At 17.1% G+C, this 22948-nt stretch overlaps 7 protein-coding genes across 7 annotated transcripts; 2 read left to right on the top strand and 5 right to left on the bottom strand.

Moving 5' to 3' along the window:
* Positions 1–5917: 5917 nt before the first annotated feature.
* On the top strand, positions 5918–7513 carry SRAE_X000083800 (Hypothetical protein; the record flags this gene model as incomplete). The annotated part of the gene is made up of 1 exon (XM_024645231.1): positions 5918–7513. One exon carries the CDS (start codon positions 5918–5920, stop codon positions 7511–7513), a length of 1596 nt encoding a protein of 531 aa, XP_024510710.1.
* A 222-nt stretch (positions 7514–7735) lies between these two features.
* SRAE_X000083700 (Coactivator CBP, KIX domain-containing protein) lies at positions 7736–9040 on the bottom strand (the record flags this gene model as incomplete). Its single annotated transcript, XM_024645230.1, has 1 exon — positions 7736–9040. The coding sequence occupies one exon, from the start codon at positions 9038–9040 to the stop codon at positions 7736–7738; it is 1305 nt and encodes a 434-aa protein (XP_024510709.1).
* A 4323-nt stretch (positions 9041–13363) lies between these two features.
* On the bottom strand, positions 13364–14177 carry SRAE_X000083600 (Coactivator CBP, KIX domain-containing protein; the record flags this gene model as incomplete). Its single annotated transcript, XM_024645228.1, has 3 exons — positions 13364–13819; positions 13893–13938; positions 14161–14177. 3 exons carry the CDS (start codon positions 14175–14177, stop codon positions 13364–13366), a joined length of 519 nt encoding a protein of 172 aa, XP_024510708.1.
* A 228-nt stretch (positions 14178–14405) lies between these two features.
* Positions 14406–14775, top strand: SRAE_X000083500 (Hypothetical protein; the record flags this gene model as incomplete). Its single annotated transcript, XM_024645227.1, has 2 exons — positions 14406–14540; positions 14578–14775. The coding sequence occupies 2 exons, from the start codon at positions 14406–14408 to the stop codon at positions 14773–14775; spliced, it is 333 nt and encodes a 110-aa protein (XP_024510707.1).
* Positions 14776–14977: 202 nt separating this feature from the next.
* Positions 14978–16077, bottom strand: SRAE_X000083400 (Syntaxin-4; the record flags this gene model as incomplete). Its single annotated transcript, XM_024645226.1, has 4 exons — positions 14978–15079; positions 15121–15698; positions 15744–15855; positions 15898–16077. The coding sequence occupies 4 exons, from the start codon at positions 16075–16077 to the stop codon at positions 14978–14980; spliced, it is 972 nt and encodes a 323-aa protein (XP_024510706.1).
* A 1051-nt stretch (positions 16078–17128) lies between these two features.
* Positions 17129–18037, bottom strand: SRAE_X000083350 (Transmembrane protein 231; the record flags this gene model as incomplete). Its single annotated transcript, XM_024645225.1, has 1 exon — positions 17129–18037. The coding sequence occupies one exon, from the start codon at positions 18035–18037 to the stop codon at positions 17129–17131; it is 909 nt and encodes a 302-aa protein (XP_024510705.1).
* A 752-nt stretch (positions 18038–18789) lies between these two features.
* Positions 18790–22948, bottom strand: SRAE_X000083300 (Zona pellucida domain-containing protein; the record flags this gene model as incomplete). Its single annotated transcript, XM_024645224.1, has 5 exons — positions 18790–19771; positions 19832–19974; positions 20029–20301; positions 20780–20788; positions 22916–22948. 5 exons carry the CDS (start codon positions 22946–22948, stop codon positions 18790–18792), a joined length of 1440 nt encoding a protein of 479 aa, XP_024510704.1.

Genomic DNA, 22948 nt, shown 5'->3' with positions numbered 1-22948 from the left:
AGAAATTTGGAAAAACGATAACAAATATTTAGGTAAACTAAGTAATTGTAATTTATAAAAAAAAAATTAGTTAATGGTTTTATAAAAAAAATATATATAATAGTTTTTAAAAATATATTTTTTTTTCATTTTTAACTTACTTATTATATTTTTTAAGAAGTAAAATAAAATTTTACAAAAAAAAAAATTTAATTGTTTTTTCCTTTAAAAGTTAACAAAATGACAGATTATAAAAAGGGATAAAGAAAAATAATATAAAAAGAAGTTTATTGTGAAAATACAACTTATTTAATTGTTCAAAATATATTCATTATACAAAAAGAAATGTTTTTTTTATATACTAGTAATATTTAAAATGTATAAAATAGATTCTAACTTGGTGTATAAATTGTTAAAATTTCCCAGGATAATGAATATATATTAAAAGAAAAAAAAAAACTTGGAAAAAATTGTTAAAAATAAAAAAAAAACTGAATAGTGTTTTTATAAACAACCTAATAAATATATAAATAAAAAAATTTATTTGTAGAAGTTGCTTTTTATTTAAATGTCATTTAAAATAAATAAAAATAAAAGCTAATAATATATAATTCTTACAATTATTTATGATAGAATTTTAATACTAAAAATATAAATAAAAGGTTGTTTTAATAATATTAATATTTAAAAATAAAATAAATTTGTGACATCTTATATTAGTTTTTTTTTATTAAAAATAAAATTATATGATTGTAATTATAAATCTAAAAAAAGATATAAATATTAAATAAAATTTTTAAATTAATTAGTAAAATTATTTTTAACTTTGTAATTTAAAAAATACTTTATCATTATTTTAATTATATTTTATTTACTTTTTAAAAAAATATAATATTACAACAAAACAAATGTACATGAAATATTTAAGGATAAAAGAAAAATTTTAATTTATAAAATATATGAATGATATAATAATCCTCAACAAAGTAAAGCATAAAAATTTTAAAATATTTTGGAATAAAAATTATTTACATATCACAAATATTTATTTCAATATAGTTTAAAGATGTGTCATTAAATTTATTTTTTCATTTTATGTATAATACGAAACTATTAATGATAATTTTATAAAACATTTTAAATATTATTTTAAAGTTTAATTAATTTTAAAAAATATATTTATGATTTTCTATATTACAAATTTTATTACAATTAGTATTTTTTTTAAATACATAATTTATGTTTAATAAATTTTTCAAAATAACAAATTTTAAAATGGGTTATAATAACATTAGATTAAAATAATATATATATACATATCCATATTATTTTTTCTAATCAAATATATATATGTATATATATAAATATATAGATAGAAAAATACACCAAGTTAAAAAGTACAATAAAATACTTTATTTTACAAAACTTTTTCTTTTATCATGTAAATAATAAATAAAGATAAAATAAATGATAACATTATAACAAATAAAAATATATGAATTAAAAAAAAGTACTTATAAAAAATATTTTAATACAATTATAAATAAATTTAAAATAATTAATAAAATATTGTATACTAAACAATAAGAAAAAAAATAAACAAAATTTGTTATATTTTATATTAAAGAATTGTAATTTCATTGCATGATAAAAATTTTTTTTAACAAGATTACATAGTTTTATGTATAATAATAATGTGTATAAAATTTTTTCAATGTCATATTAAATATTTAAAAAAAAATCAACATTTAATAAATTAAAAAGAATTAATATGTTTTTTATAAAAAGCTAAAACAAAAAAAAATATTATTATTATTATTATATTATAATAATATCATGGAATTATGAAAGAATAACAGAAGAAAACAAGAAAATAAATGAAAATATTTATTGATCACTTTATAAACTTTATAATAATATAAAATAGTACTAAATTTCTTCTTCACAAATAAAATATAGTAATGATTTCTTTATATATTGAAAATATAATAGATAAAAAAAATATAAAAGTTTTCTAATTTGGTAATATTATAATATTTACAAAAATATATATTTTAATTTTTAAAATTTAATTTTTTTTTATAAATACAATATAAATGAAGTGTATAAAAAAGATATAACCTTAAAAAATTATTGAAAAAGTTTATAATATATTTTTGTTTAATGTAAAAAAGAATTTTGTCACTATATATGTTAAATAAAGAAGAAAAAAATAGTATAAAAATTTATTTAAAATTTTTATTTGAGCATAGTAAATTTTCTAAATATTATAACATTAATAAATTTATACTTTTTTATGTATTTTATGAAAATAAAAAATTGAAATTTTTTTCACATATTAAAATAATAAATGATGAATAAAAAAATTTAAGAAAAATTGCTAAATAATAAAATGCTTATGTATTAATAATATTATTGAATATCTCTTAAAACTTATATAACTGCCTAGATTATAATATTTTATTCATATATAATTATCCTTTTATCTCGTTATAAAATACTTCTTATCAAAATATTTAAATTTTACATAAATACAATAAAAAGTTTTTATTTTTATAAAGCAATTTTAATAAATTAATATAAAGATTTTTATAGGTTTATATTTTTTTTTAATTAGTTTGAAAACTTTTTAAATTAATTTTAATTTATTATATCATTTTAATTGAAATATTGACTATAAGTATAGCTCGATAAAAAATATCATATTTAAAAACTTTTATTTCTTTTGATTAGTTAACTTATTAAATATTATATTTTTAAATTTTTTTTACTTTTATTTTATAATAAATTAAAAATTGGAAACATTATGTATATTGAATACTATATTATATAAATTGATGGTCATTGAAAGAGGAAAAAAAAATTTTAAAGTCAACTTTAAAAACATCAAATTACTATATTTAAAAATTATTGTTGGTTTTTTTTTTGATAAATGATTAATATTAATATGAATACTACATTTAATTTTTATATAAATATAAAAAAAAATTATCTTATTTACTTATATAATTTAATAAGATAAAATATAATGTTTCATAAAAGTGACTTTACATATTTGAACCCTAATAACATTTTTAAATATATTATTACATTAATTTTTATTTCTTCTTAATTTATTAATTTATACAGTTAATTGTATATAATGTCAATTTTATTGAAAGAATACAAAATTAATTATGAATAATTTATACAAAAATATATTCTATAATATTTACTTTTTCAAAATTTGACATTTTTTAAAAATAAACTTATTCATATATTTTACATTAAATGATGTATATTTAATTTTATATTTTATATTGTTAATAAGTTAGTATATTTCTAAGACAACATGTTTTATGTAGTCAAAATGTATGAAAATATATTCTGTTAAATATTTTATTAAATATTCTTTTTCTATTTTAATAATATTTTTAATTGCAATTAATTTTTATATATTCTTATTAGTTAACCAAATATAAAGTATAAAATTATTTTAAATGAACTAACATAAATTTTTATTTTATATATTACGGAAAAAAAATATTTTTTCACAATGAAATTGTTTCCATGTAAACAAAACTATTTCTAATTCCATAGTAACTAAACATTTTTTTTTATATTTTCAAAATAAAAATTTCTCTTATATTATATAAAATTGTATTTAATATACAACAAACATTTTTTTGATAATTATTTTATGATAAATGTTATTTAATATATGAATAGATAATATAATTCTATGTTTAATTAGAAGTGTTAACTTTTTATGTTTTTTTGTGCAAAAATAGTTATATAGATTTATCAATTTTTTTTAATTTATTAGATAATAATGTATTATATGTTAGAAATAAAACTTTTATTTAATAACTTTTAAATACGTTAATTTATTTTTAATATAATATCTTTTTTTTATTAACAAAAAATTTACTTATATATCTTATATTAATTAATTATACATTAATAACTCTTATTATTTAATTGTCATTTATTATATATTTCTAAAATAATATAATTAAAATTGTTTATATAACATTCAAAAAATTTCTTTCATTTATATGAGATCGTTATTAATTAATATTACAAGTATATTGAAACTATTATATAATATTTCTTCAAAAAGATTGTTAAAATAAATTTATTTTATTATAATGAAATGCAGAAGTAATTATAAGAACATTGTATGCCGCTATTAGGTTAACTATCTTTTATTCATATTATAAACATGTTTATATCAAATTACAAGATGCAATTAAATATATCTGAATCTCATTTTTTAAAATAAATATTTCTATTCTTGTCTTTGTTAATTTACTATATATAAAAAGATTTATTTAAAACTTTTTAACATAAAATTTTTAAAAGTTATAACCGTATTCAAATAATTATTATTTATTTATAATATTTTATTTTATATGATAAAATTTAAAAAATTTTTTTTAAATATTATTGATATTATTTAAAAAACTGTCTAATATTAAATATTTATTTTTATATAGTAAAAACTTTTTCTACCATTTTTATTTATTATTTCAAGGTATTCTTAAAATTTATATTATACACATGTTTATATTTTTCATTTTATTAAAAGTGATATTAATATGTATAGTTTTAAATATATTTTAATTTCTTTAATAATTTTATATTTGTAAAAATTTAATTACTAAGTAAAGATAGCTATTTAGAAATAGTATAATATACTATAAAGAATATATAAAAACTATAATTCTAAGCTTACTTGCCTCATAAAGTATAAATACTCTTTTAAAGAATTAAAATTAAAAATATACCATTTAATACTTTTTTGTTATATGAATGAAAAAATTAAAATTAATAAAAAATAATATAATAATAATAATATTTTTATGTAACTTAATAGTATATAAATTTAATTATAGTTTAAATATACTTTATATATAAATACGATCTTCTATTATGATTAAATTTTCTATCATTAACAAATTATTTCCTGATTATATGTATTATTTAGTTAAAAATTTTACATTGATTGTTAAAAAATAATTTTTTATGTAAGAACATTAATTATATATTAATTTCTGAATTGATACCAATTATATATATATATATTTTTTTTATAATTTTAAAAAAAAAATTTTTTATTTTATTTTGTTTTAAAAATATATCACTTACTATATATTAATATACTTAGTACAAATTTATTGATATATTATTTATCAATATTTTGTTTATAAGGTTAAATCCAATTCTATTTAAATGTATATATTCTTTTTAAGAATTATTTGGTTTATTTATCGATAAAGTGTTTATAATTGTTAGTATTCGTTCTGTTTCCTTTAAATGGCATTCTTTGATTAGTATATAAAGAATAAATAATTCTCGAAAAGAAACGATATTCTAATATCTTTTCGAGATTTTTTTTATAATTTAAAAAGATTTCACATAAAATTTAATGTTATTATTATGATATCTATTATAGTTAAATAGGTTTTTTTTAAGAAAATCTTATCGTTAATTAATAATTACCAAAGTATATTTTACATTATTATTTTATTTTATTTGTAAGTATTTTTTTTTACCATAACTGACCATATTTTATAACATAGATAACTTTTTGAAGAAAATTAAGTAAATTCTAATAGAGAATAATGTATTATTATTATATCCCTTATCTAAATCTTTATATATTCATTTTGAAAATGTATAAATTGTTATAAAACTATTTTTTTTAACTAATATATTAATAAAATAGTATTTTAATTTTAAATATTATTTACTTATATTTTTAATACTATTATATGTAATAAAATTTTAACTTAAATAAATTTATCAAAAAAGTTATAGATATTAAAACAAAAATTTTATTATACCTATCGCAATCATGGATGATCACAAACAATTTGTCACTATTTTTGGGCAAAACCATATTTTTAAAAAAATATCAAAATTTTTAACATTTAATCATTTTTATCATCTAAGTATGGCATGTAGAGCTTACATGGAAGTATTAAGTTGTGCCAAAAGAACAGACAATTTTTCAAATATATTGGATAATCATTCTATTATAATTGCAAAAACTGAAGATGACATTGATGTATCAAAAATTACCTCATCAAAGTATTTTTCTGATGGAATTATTTCTTTAGGTCTCAAAAAAACAATATTACTTGAAATATTTCCTGAGGTAGCTGTTATAACACGAAGTATTATGGAGAGTTTTGGGCAAAAAATAACATTTTTTTTGAGTAATGAAAAGTCATATCATGTTTTATCTTTACGCTTTACAATAGATCAACATAGTGAATATTTGATTAATTATTTAATGAGAGAAATCAGATGTGATAACATTTACACTTTGGATCTTCGCAATCTCAGTAGACCATATGGTAATCGTAGTAAAAATATATTTTTTATTACCAATGATAGAATTTTTAAAAGATTTAAAAATCTTAAAACAATAGTAATACATCCAAAAAATTTTCTTATGAATAGTATCCTTAGAAAATTTGTTGATGTAGCAAGTAAAATTAAAGGAATTACAATTGAAATTGATTTTGAAAAACCAGAAATTCTTAATCATGCTGTTAATACAACATTACCAGAAGGAAATTGCATTGTATCTTATATATTGAAGAAAAAAGTTTTTTTGAAAATTAAAGGAATCTATTTAAAAATTTTCAGTCTTAATAATAATTTATTACCCCATCATACTAATTTTGAATTATCATTTATAAAAACTCTTAGACTTGATGTATCTTCAGTTTCAACATTTCGTAAACTATGCAATTTCTTACCTCATATGATTAATCTTGAATGGATAGGATTGAACTTTGTTATAAAAATGTTTCCAATGCAAGTTGAAATAAAAATTCTTGAAAAAGTTGAAGAAACTAGAAAATTTTATTATCAAAGTTTGGAAAATTTAACTAATCTTGATACTATTCAAATTACTTTTGATTTTGTCACAAATTTTTCTCATGATTTGTTGGATAATATTATTAATGGAGTAAAAGATATAACTCCTGGTAACCTTGCTCATTATAGTGAAACTGAAATGGAAAGATTTAAAATGTGTAGACTTTTTTGTCAAAACGAAATGATGCGTTTTTTTAGTGTTTGCCCAAAAAATGTTCATCATTTGTATCTTTCAAAATTTCTACAATTTGATACATCAATATCTACACTTTTAAATGAATATTTTCCTGATTTAAAACTTTTATTTTTGGAAAGAATAGGTGATGTTGAGAAGAATGCATTAATGCCATTGAAAAATCTTAGATTTTTTATTCCTACTTACATACAAGAATTTGAACTTCCACCAAGTGTTGAAATTTGTATGATGTGTTATGTTAATGATAACAAAAATAAAGATGTTGTTACGGAAAAATATGAAAATCTACGCAAATATTACACAAATTTGAGTCGTTTTACAAAGGAACTTGTCTTCAAAGATAGTTTCTCTGCAACTATTGTTTACAACTATTTTCATAGTATACATGTCATTAAAAATTATTTTGATGATATAACTGAAATGTTGGATTGCAATGATCAGAAACAATATTATAAATCATCCTAATTTCTGAGAAGAAATTTTCCTTTTAATTTCAAGTTCATTTAAATATTTTTTAATCTCTTTTATTTCTTTGAACATTTTTAAAAACTTTTTATCATTTTAAAACATTTTTTGACTACTTTAACTTTTTTGTAAGCTTTTTTTTTTTATAAAATATTAATAAAATTATTTAATAAATTTCAAGTTGTTTTAAAGAATAAAGGTTTATTCATAAATTTGAGTGAATTAAAAAATTAAATTTAATGATTCAAAAAAAATTGTTATTAGTATTTTTTTAACAAATTTACTTACAAAAGTTTCATGATTATCTATTGGAGAATTTTCATTAAAATTGTGTGCATTAATTTGTTCAATTTCTAAATTGTTAGTAATTGCTTGCTCCATTTCATTGTTAATATATTCTGAAGTAATTTTACTTTCAGTATCTATTTCCTGTACACTATTATCATTTACATTAAAAGAATGAGCTTTGTATGAGAAGGAAACAATATTAATGTCCTTTAAGTGTTTAAATGTCAATTTAGAAAACTTATTTTCTATTTCACTGTCTTTTTTATCTGAATCAAATTTGTAATTTTCTTTATTTTCATCATCATTAGAAATAATTATATCATTTTCATTTGTAGATAAATTCTTTTCAGCATTTTCTAAAGAATCCTGTAATTGTATTGGTGTATAATGATAATATTCTTCAAAGTTCATATGTGATTTATATTTAGATTCAACATTTGCACCTTCATTATATCTTTTCTTCCTCTTTAATTTTTTAAGTAATTTTTCACATCGATTTAAACGTATTTCATATTCTTTTTTATTCATATTATGAAAATACATATTTTTAGAAGTTGATTTTTCAAATATCTCATTTTCTATTTTAAGTGTGTACTCTTTAAGATTAGCTAAAATTTCACTTTCCAAGTTTTTTATATCATGAGGATACATTGCTTTAATTAACCTAAACATAAGATATTTTCGAAATCCAATTTTAATTTCGTTCTTCCAATTAGAATTAGTGTTTTCTATTTTTTGTTTGTTATTATCAGTTGAAATTAGTGAAAATTTGCGAATTTCATATTGTATTTCAAATATTTTATTACGAAGACTACTATAATAATTACTTTTACTCTCAGCATTATTAAATATTTCTTCTTCAATTTCAAATAAATATTTTTTGAGACTTTTTAAAAGACCATTTTCATTATCTTTATTTTCATAGGGATAAATTGTTTTTACTAATTTATTAAGAATTTCTTCACGAAGTTTGAAAGAAAAGTTTTCTTTCCAATTAAAATTATTGCTTTTTTCATTTTTGTTTTCTTCACTTATAGATTGACGGTAACCATCATACAATTCATCATATATATCAAGCATTTTCTTAGCTAAATCATAATAATAATTTTCTTTATTTTTTTCTTCTTCAATGGCATTTTTAGAGTCATTAGAATTTGGATTTTTTAAGTATTTAGTTCCGTCATTTTTTGTACAATCATATTCATCAAAAATATGATTTACATTTTGTAAAATAGACATGTTCGTAATGATTATTAAAATAATAATAATGAAAAAATGATTTTATGAAGAATAAAAAAAATGTGTTATTAACAATGAAAAATGCCAACAAAATAACTTCACAAATGAGGTCATCGATATCCACTTACGCGCTAGAATATATTTGGAACAAAATCAATGCAATCCAATAATTACAAAGAAACAGGTAAACATTTTGAAAATTAATTTTACTTTATAAATAATTAATATTAAACTTTATTTATAATTAATTAATTTTATAAAATGTTATTAAAATATTATATAAAAATAATTTATATAATTACCAATGAATTATAAATTTGCTATATTTTTTGTTTAGATGTGTGGTATGTTTTATTAAAAAAAAAAGTTTTATCAAGTTAATACAATTTTATTTCAATTTTTGATCAAAAAATTTATTATTTTTTTTTTATTGAAATAAATATAGGTAAAATTTATGAATACGACAAAGATAAAAAACAATTTAAATTCTAAAATTAATTAAATATTAGTTTTTTATATATATCCTATACTTATTGGCATTTATAAAAATTGCATTTTTTTATATCTACATTCAATAAATTATAAAATTCAGATCTGTTTATTTTTTTAAATAGTACCATTGTTATTGGAATAACAATACAATATATTACATCTAATTGATATAATCTCCACAATGATATAGTTTTTCCTTTATTTTTATTAAAAATAAGTAATAAATTTAATAATACAAGTAAAAAAAGAAGAAAAATATAATGAAAAAATAAATTTATTATAAGTGATGCTTGTGATTTTTTAACTAAAAATTTATTATTTCAATGTTTAGAAACATTTAAAATTTTCATAGGTATTATATTATTAAGTATTAAATTAAAAAAATAACTTATTACATGAGAAGAATGATCAATGAATGTAAATAAAAAATTGCTATAGGTATGTCTGTAATTATATGTATCATTTTTAGATACAATATTAGAAAAAATATACTATCAATAAATGCTACAAATATTATATTTTCAAATAATATTACAATTGTATTATATTATATTGATATAAATCTTCAATATGTTATACAAAATAATGTTATTTAATATAAATTTTGCTAAACAAAATAAAAATTTTTTAAAATATCAACATCAAGTATACGTATTTTTTTTGTTTGCTGAACTTATTATAAAAAACTATATGAGATATAATTATCCAAATATAAAAAATTAATCATGTATAACAAAACAAAAATCTAATTTTTTCGTTTCTAATAATAAGTTGGTTTGTTCTTTTAAAATGTTATCATTATTATAAATATTTTGCTTAAAACAATTAAAAATTAGTAATATTGTGCTTTCAAGTATGTCTAAATACCTTCTTTATTTATTGTAACTAAAAAGATAATATATGTTAGAATCTCTTTTTCCATTTTTATAATATTTGAAATTTAAACAGAAACTTTTTTATCTGTAAAAATGGATATTTTTTTTACTATGTAAAATTACAATTTTTATACATTTGCTAAATTAATTATTTTTCAATAATAATTAAACTTAAAAGAATAAAAATTTATTGTAAAAAATATAAATCAAACAATAATTTTATTTGTTTCTAATAATAAAATATTATGATTAAAAAATAGGTAAAAATAAAATCTAAATTTAATGTTGAATTATTTATAACATTGAAAATGTTTTCTAACATATTTTCTAGTTATTTATGAAAAATTAGATTACTTTTTTTAAACATTTAAAATATTTAATAAGTAAATAGGATAAAATATGTTTGTAAATAATTTATTATTAAGGTAATTAACAATATTTATTTCAACTATAGAATTAATTTATAATAACTTTTAAATTTATATAAAGTTTGATGTAACACAATTTAAAATTAGCTTTGTTGTTTTTTTACCAAAGTTATAAATGCATGATTTAGTAAAAAAAAATTTTCTCAATAAAATGATTGGTATTATATACCAACTTTAAAAAAAATTTAATTCATCTATTAGATTGGTAAAAAAATTTATTTTAGAATATAATATAATATACTGATTAAAATTAAAAATTATACAATTTGAAAATTTTTTAGACAAGTTTTTTTTAATATTTAAAGTATAGTAACGTTAGAAAACATAATTATTTGATAGTTTAATATAATAAAAACATATATTCTTTCTTTTTTCAACAACCACTACTGATTATGGTAAAATATATAATATTTTATTTATCAATTTTTTAATTGTTTATTAGTACTTTCCATAACGTCTTCAAAAGATAAATTATTCAATGTACACAATTTTTTTAATTCATTTTATATTTTTTTAAAATATTAAGTTTATTTTAAACAATATAAAATGCATTTATTTTTTTAAAACTTTTTTTGTTGAATGAAAATAATTTTTATTTGTGAAATTAGTTTTTGTTTTACCTAAAATTTTTTTAATTATTATGAAATAATTATTACACTAAAAATTATTTGTTTAAAAAGTATTTTAATATTATATTAAAAAAATATTACTTGAATTAAAATTGAAATATAGCAATCTTATATTAATTTTTTTTATTTTATAAAAAAAGAAGTATATTGAAACATAAGAATATAAAAGAAATTTTTAATGATTAATAATTTCTTTTGATTTTTTTAATTTTTATGATTCATATTTGTGTATTTATCTGGATGAAAAAAAAAGTGAAAAATTATCAATAAAATATTTTAAATATGAACATTAAAAATATTCTGTGATTGTTTATTCTCAACAATTATAAAAATGATAAATTTTTCATAAATTAAATATCAAATTTTTATATAATAAAAAATATCTTAATTATTTAATACTTAATTAACTATTAAATCATTTTGTACATTTATTATACTAACTAATTAAATTTATTTTTGACTGTTTCATATTTAAAATAATATTTTTTTAAAGTACATATTGAAATCACTATTTAACGTATCAATTTTTAATCATTCTAAAGATAATAAAGCAAATTTTTTTTATTCAACACAATAATATTATTTGTTTTTAAAACTTTTAATATATTACGAAATAATTTTTTTTTATTTAAAGTATTTAAAGACAATTTGTTTTTAACAAAAAATTTCTTAAAAAAAACATAAATAAAATTTTAATTTAATGTCAAAATTATTATTCAAAAAAATTTCTTTAATAAAAATATATAAATAAAATGACTATTAAGACAATCTTATTTTTTTGTGTTTTTTCTTTAATTTTTGTAAAATAATCGGTGATTTATGATTAAGAAAATAAATTAACAAAAAAAAAAATAAATTGTAACATTAAAAATTTTAAAATAAAAATTATATTCAAATAAATAAAAAAAATACTGTTTTAATTATTAAAATTAAATTTATATTTTTTTTTATCTTAAAAAAATTGAATTGATTAGACAAGGAAAAAAAAATACAATTATAGATTATATTTAATTATTAAATTTATTATATTCTAAATTTTTTTTACAATTAAATCTGATTATTTTGATAGGCAAAAAAATATTTTAGTTTATAAAATGTTGGAAAATTAAAGACAAAAAGTAGAAAATAATTATATTAACTGTTTATATTTAAATTTAAATAATATTTTAAGATGTTTTGTTAGTTAATTTATGAATTTATTTAAATTAATTATACTGTTAATAAACTTTAATATTTAATATCTTATTCAATAATTTAGTACTTTCTATTATTGTTTAAAAAAAATATTTAAGTTTTTACAAATTTATAGTTTTTTTATCAGAGTTGTTATCAATAACGATTAAAAAATAAATTTATTTTTTTTATCAAAATTATTATTTTTATTTAATGTCATAAAAGTCATTTACTTTAATAAATTTATTATATTTTTAAAATAACTCTCAATTATTTATATCTTTTGTATATTACTATAGAAACCATTTTAATTATTTTTTCATGTATTTAAATAAGAGCATAATTATTATGTTGGTTTTAAATATATCTATGCTATTTTTTTTTGCACACTCAATATTATGTTTTGTGATAAACTTTTATCTTTACTTATAAAACTTTTTCGTACTTTTTATTGCAAAAATAAAGTAAAATATTATGCAAAAATGTGTTTACTTTTAAAATTCACATAATATACACAAAAGATTAATGGTTATTTTAAAATTATCTCAATAAAATATACATAGATTTTTTTTTTTCATATTTAAAATGTAAAAAAAAAGTTTTAATATGTAAAAATATAATATATAAATGTTTTTATAATAATTAGACATAAAAATTTTAATGTTATATAAGCTTATTTATTCATCATCACTTTTAATAATGAAAATTAAAAAATTATATAATTGATTATTTATCAAGGTGAAGATTACTTACATTATCAATTAAATCTTTAAAACTATCTCCATCAAAAGGTTTTGAAGAATTTTTGTGAAGTTCTTTATATATTGCATGAATTTTCTCTGCCATAAGACGAAAGTATTCTTCTTTGTTATTAGAACCATAAAATGTTGAATTTTCAATATGAAATATTTTTTCATTGATATTCAAAGAATTTTTAGATCTTTCATTACTAAACATATAAGGAATGATAACAGTAACTAATCTGTTTCTAAGATGTTCACGAAGTCCATCAGAAATATTTTCTCTCCAATCAGATTTGTCCTTCATTGGGTTCTCTACTCCTCTATTCATCTCATTTTTTTCATAATCTTTTGATTTATTTTTTATTTTTTCATTTATATTGTCAAAATTTCTTTGACAACCATTTTGTGAACTATCCATAATAATACAAAAGTAATGTTTCTATAATAAAAATAATTATATTTATATTATAAGTTAAATATTAGTAAATTAAAAAATTATTAATGCTACTTACATTATAAAAATAATAAATAGGTGGAGAATATATAAACAAGGCGGAGCTAAAAGTTTATTTAAATACCAATTAATTCTTAATATACACTATATGACATTAAATAATTTTAATTTTTTATCATTTAAAAATATATTATTGTTTTAAAAAAAAATATATTAAAACAATTAAAATATTTTGGTACAAAAAATATTTTAAAATAATTTTTAAAATCAATTTACATATAAATAAATAGATGACTTATATCAAAAATAGCTTTTTTTTTTATTACAAATATGGGAATATCATAATTTATAATTTTAAAAAATAAAAAATTACAAAACAATTTTAATGAAAAATAGGTGAATAAATGTTATTTTATGCATTTTAAATAGTATAAAAAAGAAATTGAAACATTCAAAATTTTATTCATAAAACAAAATGACTTTCAATTTTAATATATTATTTTTTCTTACTTTTCTATTTACTATAAATTATGTTTCTTCTCTTAAATGTCAAAAGACAAAAGAAGTAAAGATGCCTGAAAATCCATCTATAAGATATGCATTTGAAAGTGTTGAATGTAATGGTTCATGTTATCATGGATATGAATTGGATCCCCTTGAACGTTTAGGATGTACTACAGATAAACTTAAAAATATTACCAGTTATGTAAGAATAAATTTTTATTTTTTTAATATATTTTTAGATTAATTTTACAACACCAGCATGTTATAAAAATTCTGCAGTACATTTTACTTTATGCATATGTGATTGGGATAATTGTAATATATTAGAAGGACAAAGTTTATTTGAATCTATTCTTAAAGCCAGAAATTCAATAAGTCAAAATAAGGCAAATATTTTAATGTCAATAATTTTTATAATTTTTTTAGTAACATTATAAAATAACAAGTTAAATAAATTTATTTTAACTTTCAAATAATATTATTTTTTTTTTATAAAAAGTAATAATAAATAATAATAAAGATTAAAAAATTTAAGAAAATTTTATTTTGTTGCGTATAATTTTTTAGTTAAGATACTTTAAAATGATAGGCACAGTTAGGTCTTATTTTTTTATCAATATAAAAAATCAAATTTTTTCATTATTTACGGCATACAGGAATATAAAGACAGAAAAGACTTTTTAAAATTGAGAACAATAAGAATATAACAATAATTAAAACAATAACAAGTATTATTTTTTTCTAAAATAAAATTAATAAATAATATAAAATATAAATATTACCTTTCTACCACTAGCTCTAGCTTCTTTTGCCTGATGAACCATTTTTTGTGCATTAAGGGCATACTCAACAGCATTATTTACATTCATTTCTATATTATCAATCATTCCACCTTGACTTTCTACTAGAAGTTGCATATCATGAAATATATCATGCATCTCTCTAATACTTGCCTCAAGACGTAAAATATCTTCTTGACGTGATTTGACATCTTCATATAACATTTGTTTTTCTCTTGTAGCTAAAATTAAACCTTCTGTTAAATCATATAATCTTCCTTTTCTAATAGCTTCATCAACATCTTCTTCTTTCATTTCTCTATCTGTTATTTTTAAAAAATTATTTATCTTATCTGTACACCTATCTTTATATTTTAATTGTTCCTCATTAAATGCTTGTAACAAATTATTAAGTTTTTTATTAATAGCCATAACTTGAGCTCTTTCAATTCTATAAGCTGTTGTAGACATATTACTTTCTAATTGATTTAAATCATTATTTAATCTTTTTACAAAATCTCTTGTTGATGAAGAAATAACTTTAAATTCATCTACACAATCATTTAATTCTTTTGTTACCTCTAAAAATTTAATTCATATTTTATTTTATTATTTATAATAGTTACCAGATTGTACTCCAGGACTAATTAATATTTGATTATGTTTACCGGATATAACTTGTAATAATTCATCTAATTTTTTAATATTTTTATGAACAATACTAACTGAATTTAAAAACTTTAAAAAAAATTTTTATAAATTTAAATATAAAAAACTTACCAATTCTACATTATCCAAATTACTATTTTTATTATTACTAATTAATTTTTTATCAATGCTATTATTATATCTACCAGTCTCAAGATCATTATTACAATCATTATTATCCTCCTCTATACTAATATCATTTAGTTTGAGACCACTTTTTCTTTGAAATTCTGCCAATCGATCTTTAACCATTTTACCTATTGAATTTTAAACAATATTTTGTTCTTACTTTTAAATAAAATAAAAGGTATATGCCTATAAAATATATAAATAATAATATAATTATTTTAATAAAAAAAGTAATCATATACAAAATAACAAAATAATCATTTATTTCTATTTATTTTATCAAATAAATATAATCTTCTTAAGTAATTCTTACAAATAAAAAGAATTGTTTGATTATAATTTTAGTAAAAACAATATAAAAACAAAATGATAAATTAATATTTAAATTTAAAAATTGATAGGTATATCTTAAAAATTAATATAAAAAAATATCTTATAAAGAATTGAAATATTTATATATAGATTATTAAAAATAAATGTATTATATATATATATATAAAAATAAATGTATCAAAATGACACCATAAACATATTATCTACAATCAAGGGTTGTATTGAGAATGTAAAGAAATTTGGAATGATGTTATATTTACTTTTACATTCTTGTATCAATATATATATATAATTATTTTTCGTTGATTTTTATTTTAAAATTTATAAATATAAATTAAAAAAAAAATTTTACTTTATTTATTTTAAAATATATCTTAATAAAAATAAAATATTATTATTAAAATAATTTATTTTAACATTAAATAAAATTTATTTATTTTTAATAATAATTTAGTTGATCTTAACACTTTAAAAAAAATATTTTAAATATATTTTTATGATTTATTTTAAAAATAATTTATATTTATCAAAAAATTTTAGTTATCAAATGTATATCAGATTTTAAAATATATTCATTCATTTTATTGTAATTTAAGATTGTTCAGACAAGTTTTAAATGATTGCACATAATTTTATTAAGTATAATAAAGATATAATTTTACATGTTTAATAATATTAAAAATATTATAATAAAAAGTTTATACTTAAATAAACACATTTAAAAGCATTATTACTTATAAATAATATTTTAAATAATCAAAAATATTTTAATTTACATTAATTTTATAAAAAAAAAATATATATATATATATAATTTAAATTAATTACTTTATTACAATATTTATTTATCAATCCAAGTGTCTAAACAATTATTGATACATAAAAACTTTAAAAATTGATTTAAAAAAGAACGTATCAAGATTGCAAATGTGATATATTGTATTAAGCCCCATTTAATTAATTCAAAAATTGATGTTTTATAAAATATTATTTGTTCTGGTATTTTATAACTAAAAGATAAATTTGTACTTGTTGAATTAATATTATACATTGTATTACAAATAAATTTTCTTCCCTCCAAACTATATTTTATATCTCTTATATATTTATAAAATAAATCAATTGAAATATCTGTTGTATTTAATATATTTTGCGTAATATTGATATTTTTATTCATATCATTCATATCTATATATTCATTGATACTTTCTAAATAAAGATCACCAAAACAATTAATTTGATTAATAGGACCATTTTTTAATAAAAAATATTCTCCCATAACAAAAGTTTTAAATTTCCAATTAATTCTATAATCTAATATAGTTTCAAATAAAAAACCAAAAAATATTCTTCCTATTGTATTATTATTTTTTGTGACATTATCAAAGGTCATATCAATTTGTATTGAATCCATTATTTTGTCAAAATTACTATCCATCTCAATAAAATTTAATGAAGGTATAACTAAATTATTTTTATACAATTCATTATAATTTTGGAAACTACTCCAAAATATTTTTTTATCATTATAATCTAATGATATCATATATTCTTTGGTAAATTTTAATTTTGGTTGTTCTTTAAAAAAATTAACCTTTAACCAAAATCCAAAACTACTAAATGATATAATTAAAGGTAAAAAAAAAGATATTAATTTAAAATTAATTCTAATAAAATTAGACATTGATAGTGTTGTTGAAACGTAACGTTTAACTACTGGAATTGTATATATTTCACTAAGATAACTCATTTTCCTTCATTCATTTGTTATGTTTAAATTTAATTTTTCTAGATAAGATAATGAACTATATGTTCCTCCTATTAATGCTAAAATCCAACCAAAAATACCAATAGATAATAATAGTAGTTGAAGTATTAATCCAGAATATCTAGGTGGTAATCTTAAGTCCATATATATATATATATTATATAGGTAAATGATTTAACCTTTTATTTTAATATATATTTTTGTCACCATGGTGATATAAACATCTTGTTATATTATAAATTGTAATTTACTGTTTAGTATTATTATAATAATTTATTTATTTAAGTCCATTTAAAAAAAAAAAAGATAAACAAATGTTACATGTTATCAAAAGATAAATTACTATATATAAATGAATTGTATAAAATATATAATAACTGTTTAAAATATAATATTAATGTTAACTATTTAAATTTCCATATACCAGATGTTTCAATGAAATATATAAAGAGGTTAAAGTTATTATGTTTTTTAATTTTGAACTTGATAATAAAAAAATTTTTTTTTCTTTATAATACTAATAGTATAAAAATAAATTTTTTAGTTATGTTATACATTTTAAAATTTAGATAAAGAATTAAGGACAAATTTATTAAAAAATTATTAATGTTTTTTTTTCAAAACTAAAATTTGTAAAATTAAAAATAATTATTATTATAATAGGAAAAAAGTGAACAAAAGGCATTGATTGTGGCTGTATGTTTACCTCTAATTAGAGGAATCTTGTTAAAGATCTAATAAAATTTTGTCCATGTTCTTCGTAAATTTGCAACAACGAAAATAAGAATCGATGATAAAATGATAAAAATACCAATTATTGCAAATAATACAAAAATTGGTACACATATATCATTTGATGAAGAAGTTTTTGGAGAAGTTAAATCATTAACATATTGTGCTGATTCACCAAGTTGTGGAGATTGTTCTGGTGTTTGAAAATAATCATCAATTATTGTTAACTCTGGTGATGAAATATCAAAATCAACAAGACGTTTTGAATCAACTGGTGTATCTCTTTGAGATCTATTAGTACCTTTTGTTTTAAGAATTTTTATTGATGCTGTTGTTGGTTTAAATGTTGATTTCATTGTTGTTGTTTCTTCAATACCTGAACCTTCTATCTCTGATATATTTAATTCTGATGGTGTTGGGAATGTTTCTTCAGTTGTTGTTCTATAACTTCTACCTTTTGGTGTTGTTTGTTCTTCTTTATAAACTTTTTCCGTATGTTCTGTTGTTGTTCCAATAAGTTGATCCTCATTAAGATCTTCATCAATCATATTTATAGTTGTTTTATTGATATTTCTATTATCTCCACAACGTGGTGGTACAATCTGTGAACAATCATCACTTGTTTTATAACAAAGTTTGATTTGACATTTAAAGTAAACAGAATTACGATCAGGAAAATTAAAAGCACTTGATGAGGCAAATGTTTTGCTTTTATCATCATTATATGTTAATTCAGGCATCAAATATTTATCAGTAGAACAACCATCATTATCAACTAACATTTGTTCATTCCCTTGACCATCAAATACCTGACAACTATGGACAAGCATTGCATAGACAGTTGATGGGCAGTCCCAAACATGATATATACTCATACCAATATGTGCATAATGAATTACTGGACCATTAGGTGAATCTCTATGAACAGAATATGAACATTGAGGCATCTCAGGAACTGTATCAAGAACAACAGTTGTTAAATCACTATAATAAAAAAAAATAATTATAAAATTATAAAAAAAAAAACCTTTTTTTTTAACTTACCTTACTTGCATTTCTAAATTAACATTTTTGCTAGCTTCCATATAAAAACAATGAACATTATAAGCACGATCTAATTTTGTAATAAATAATGGGTGCATTTGAACGATAACAGTCATTGAATATGCAACACCATCTGGATTAACCTTTAAAAAAATTGATATAATAAATAAAATTTAAAAATAATTATATTAACATACTTCTCTTTTACGACGCATATTGCATTTATCAAGTTGAATGGTAGCATTCAATGTATTTTTAAAAGAACATTCCTCATTTTCTGAATTTCCTTTAACAAAAATTGTACTTGGTGTTCCATTTTTTGTATGAATATTAAATTTAATTTCTCCATGACCACAATTAATTTCTGGTTCTCCTATTATACTATTACTCAAGAAATCAAGTTGATTTGATACAACTAAGATTGATAATAATATTATAGAAATAAGGTAATACTTATTATACATCTTTTTCTATAAAAAAAAAATTTAAAAGTTTTAAGTAAAATATTAATATTTTATTTGCAAACAAAAAAAAATGTCATATTATATCAAAATTAAAAATTTTGCAGATAAAATAAGATAAATATTCTTTATGACATTTGAATAATAAAAAAAAATAAAAAAGCCAAGGTTTATGTACAATAAGAATGATAATTAGAAGAAAACTATTTATTATTATTTTATATATAAAAGAATATAACACATTTAACAATATAGTGTGTAAGGACAATTTTTTTTTTTTATTATTTTATTTACATTATAATCACTCAAGAATAGACATAATATATTGTAGATATATATATATATGTTTAAACATCATAACAAAGAAATATAAATTACATAGTTAAAGATAAGCTTCATTAAAGATACATTCCTTATTATATATATTTACATAAATAGATATATATTTTATTTTTATACATCTTTTTATACTTAAAATATACCTTACCTTGACCGCCTTAAAATATCATTAGTTACATTTATTTCCTCAAAAGTTTGTTTTTTTTTTAATAATATTATAACTATATAATGATATATCTTTATATAATTAAAAGTAAAAAATGTCATAAAAAAATAAAAAATCATTTAAAAAGAGTAATTGGTATATAAAATAACATACAAATACCTTCACCTAACTGTTCTCCTAGTGTTACAATATTAAATTTTTTATTAAAATATATTTATATATAATAATATAATAAAAAGAATAAGTATTTTAATTAATATAGTAGTAAGTTAAAAACTAATTAAAAACTGGAATCTTAAAAACTTATAAAGTATATTCAAGGCTTTTCTCATTAAAAATAAAATAGATAATGAAATACATTACATATAAAAACATATCTTTTTTAAATACCTTTAATTACAAATTACTATGATTCATTATTAAAAAGGTAGGCATCTGGCGGCAGATTGTTTTCAAAAAAATAAAAAAACAATCTTTCTTTTTATTTCCTTCTCGTACTCACTATTATTACCATACTTTATTGTTATTATTATTGTTTTAATTAATAATAAAACACAAAAAAAAACCGTAATATATATAAAGTTTTTATAAAAATAGTATGAAAAGATTTTAATTAAAAATAAAAATTATAAAGAATATATTTTTAAATTATATATAAAAATGTAACATTCTTTATTAATAATTATCTTACTATAAAAGAATTTTACCTCTCTCAAATTACTCTTTGATTTAAAAAGAAATTTGATAATAGGATTATTTTAAACCATTTTACCCTTCATATAACAATCTCCTTGATCTTACTTTAATTATCATTAAAAAGCTAAATAACCATAGACATATAATAAGAATATCTTAAACATTCAAGATGTCATGGCGGTATACTATTGAAAAAAAAAAATATTAAAAGTAAAAAAGCATGTGTCAAAAGTATATAGGTATACTTTAAATAATTTCTATTTTTAAGAAATTGTTAAATTATAAATATATAAGGACATTAAAAAGTAATATTTTCTATAATTAGTTTTATATTATTTATTAAAAAATAAATAATGTTTATATTTATAAAATTTTATATAATTAAAAATGAATATTTTTTTTTATTAATATTATTATATTTTTATTATTATATTATATACTCCCTCTTGAATAAAAATAATATTTATTTATTTATTTATATATATAAATAACTATTATTATTAAAGATTCATTTCAAACATAAAAAGAAATTTTATAATATTCTTTTTGTCAGATCATGAGATAAACAAATAAATTAATATAAATAAAATATTTAGTAAGTATTTTAGGAGGAAAAAGATTGTATATGAAATTAAAGATATAAATATTAATCTTTTATACTATACTAAAATATATATAATGATGATAATGAAGATGGAATTTCTAAAAAAAAAAGTGTGAATGAAATTTTAAAGTAATGATTAGGGCGTTAGTTAGTCACTTTTTTTTTCTTTTTTTTTATAAATCTTAAGTTTAATTATCCATGTAGACCTTCTTCTTCTATTGTTTAGTGGGACATTGTTAAACAATAAATATATATTATTTATAATTTATTTGGCTATGCAAATTATTATAATAGAGGGGGGGTGATAAAATATCTATAAAAAGTATAAAAGAAATGATGGTTCTTGAATACCTTATATACATTTTGATCATCATTTTACAAGGTAGTAACAGATTATGATGCAAATAAATGTCATGGTGATGAGCATCTAATAGCATGTTGATAAATATATAAATTAGAAATCAAGTGTAAGAAAAGAAAGAACAATAGCAATACCAAAGGTCAAGGTGCCAACAATTGAGGATGAGAAAAACAAAAGAGTTTATTCCTTTACAGGATGTTTAAAAATAATATAACTATTTAATAAATTGTAATCTTTAAGTGTTCTTAATAATAGATGGCACTTTTTAAATGTCATTCTTATTGTTTATAAAAAAAAAACATATTTTCTTATAATTAATAAAAATGTATTAAAAAAATAACTTTAAATGTTACAATAATCTTTATTTATATATAATATATATTAAAATATAAAAATTTTAAATATAAATTTAAGCCTCAAAAAGTTGGTATTATATGGTGATCAAAAATATCTTGACCTCTTTAAAAGCCTTATCTTTACCAGATACCAT

The sequence above is a fragment of the Strongyloides ratti genome, assembly GCF_001040885.1.
Source record: "Strongyloides ratti genome assembly S_ratti_ED321, chromosome : X".
NCBI lineage: Eukaryota > Metazoa > Nematoda > Chromadorea > Rhabditida > Strongyloididae > Strongyloides > Strongyloides ratti.
This window is presented reverse-complemented; position numbering and strand designations above follow the sequence as displayed.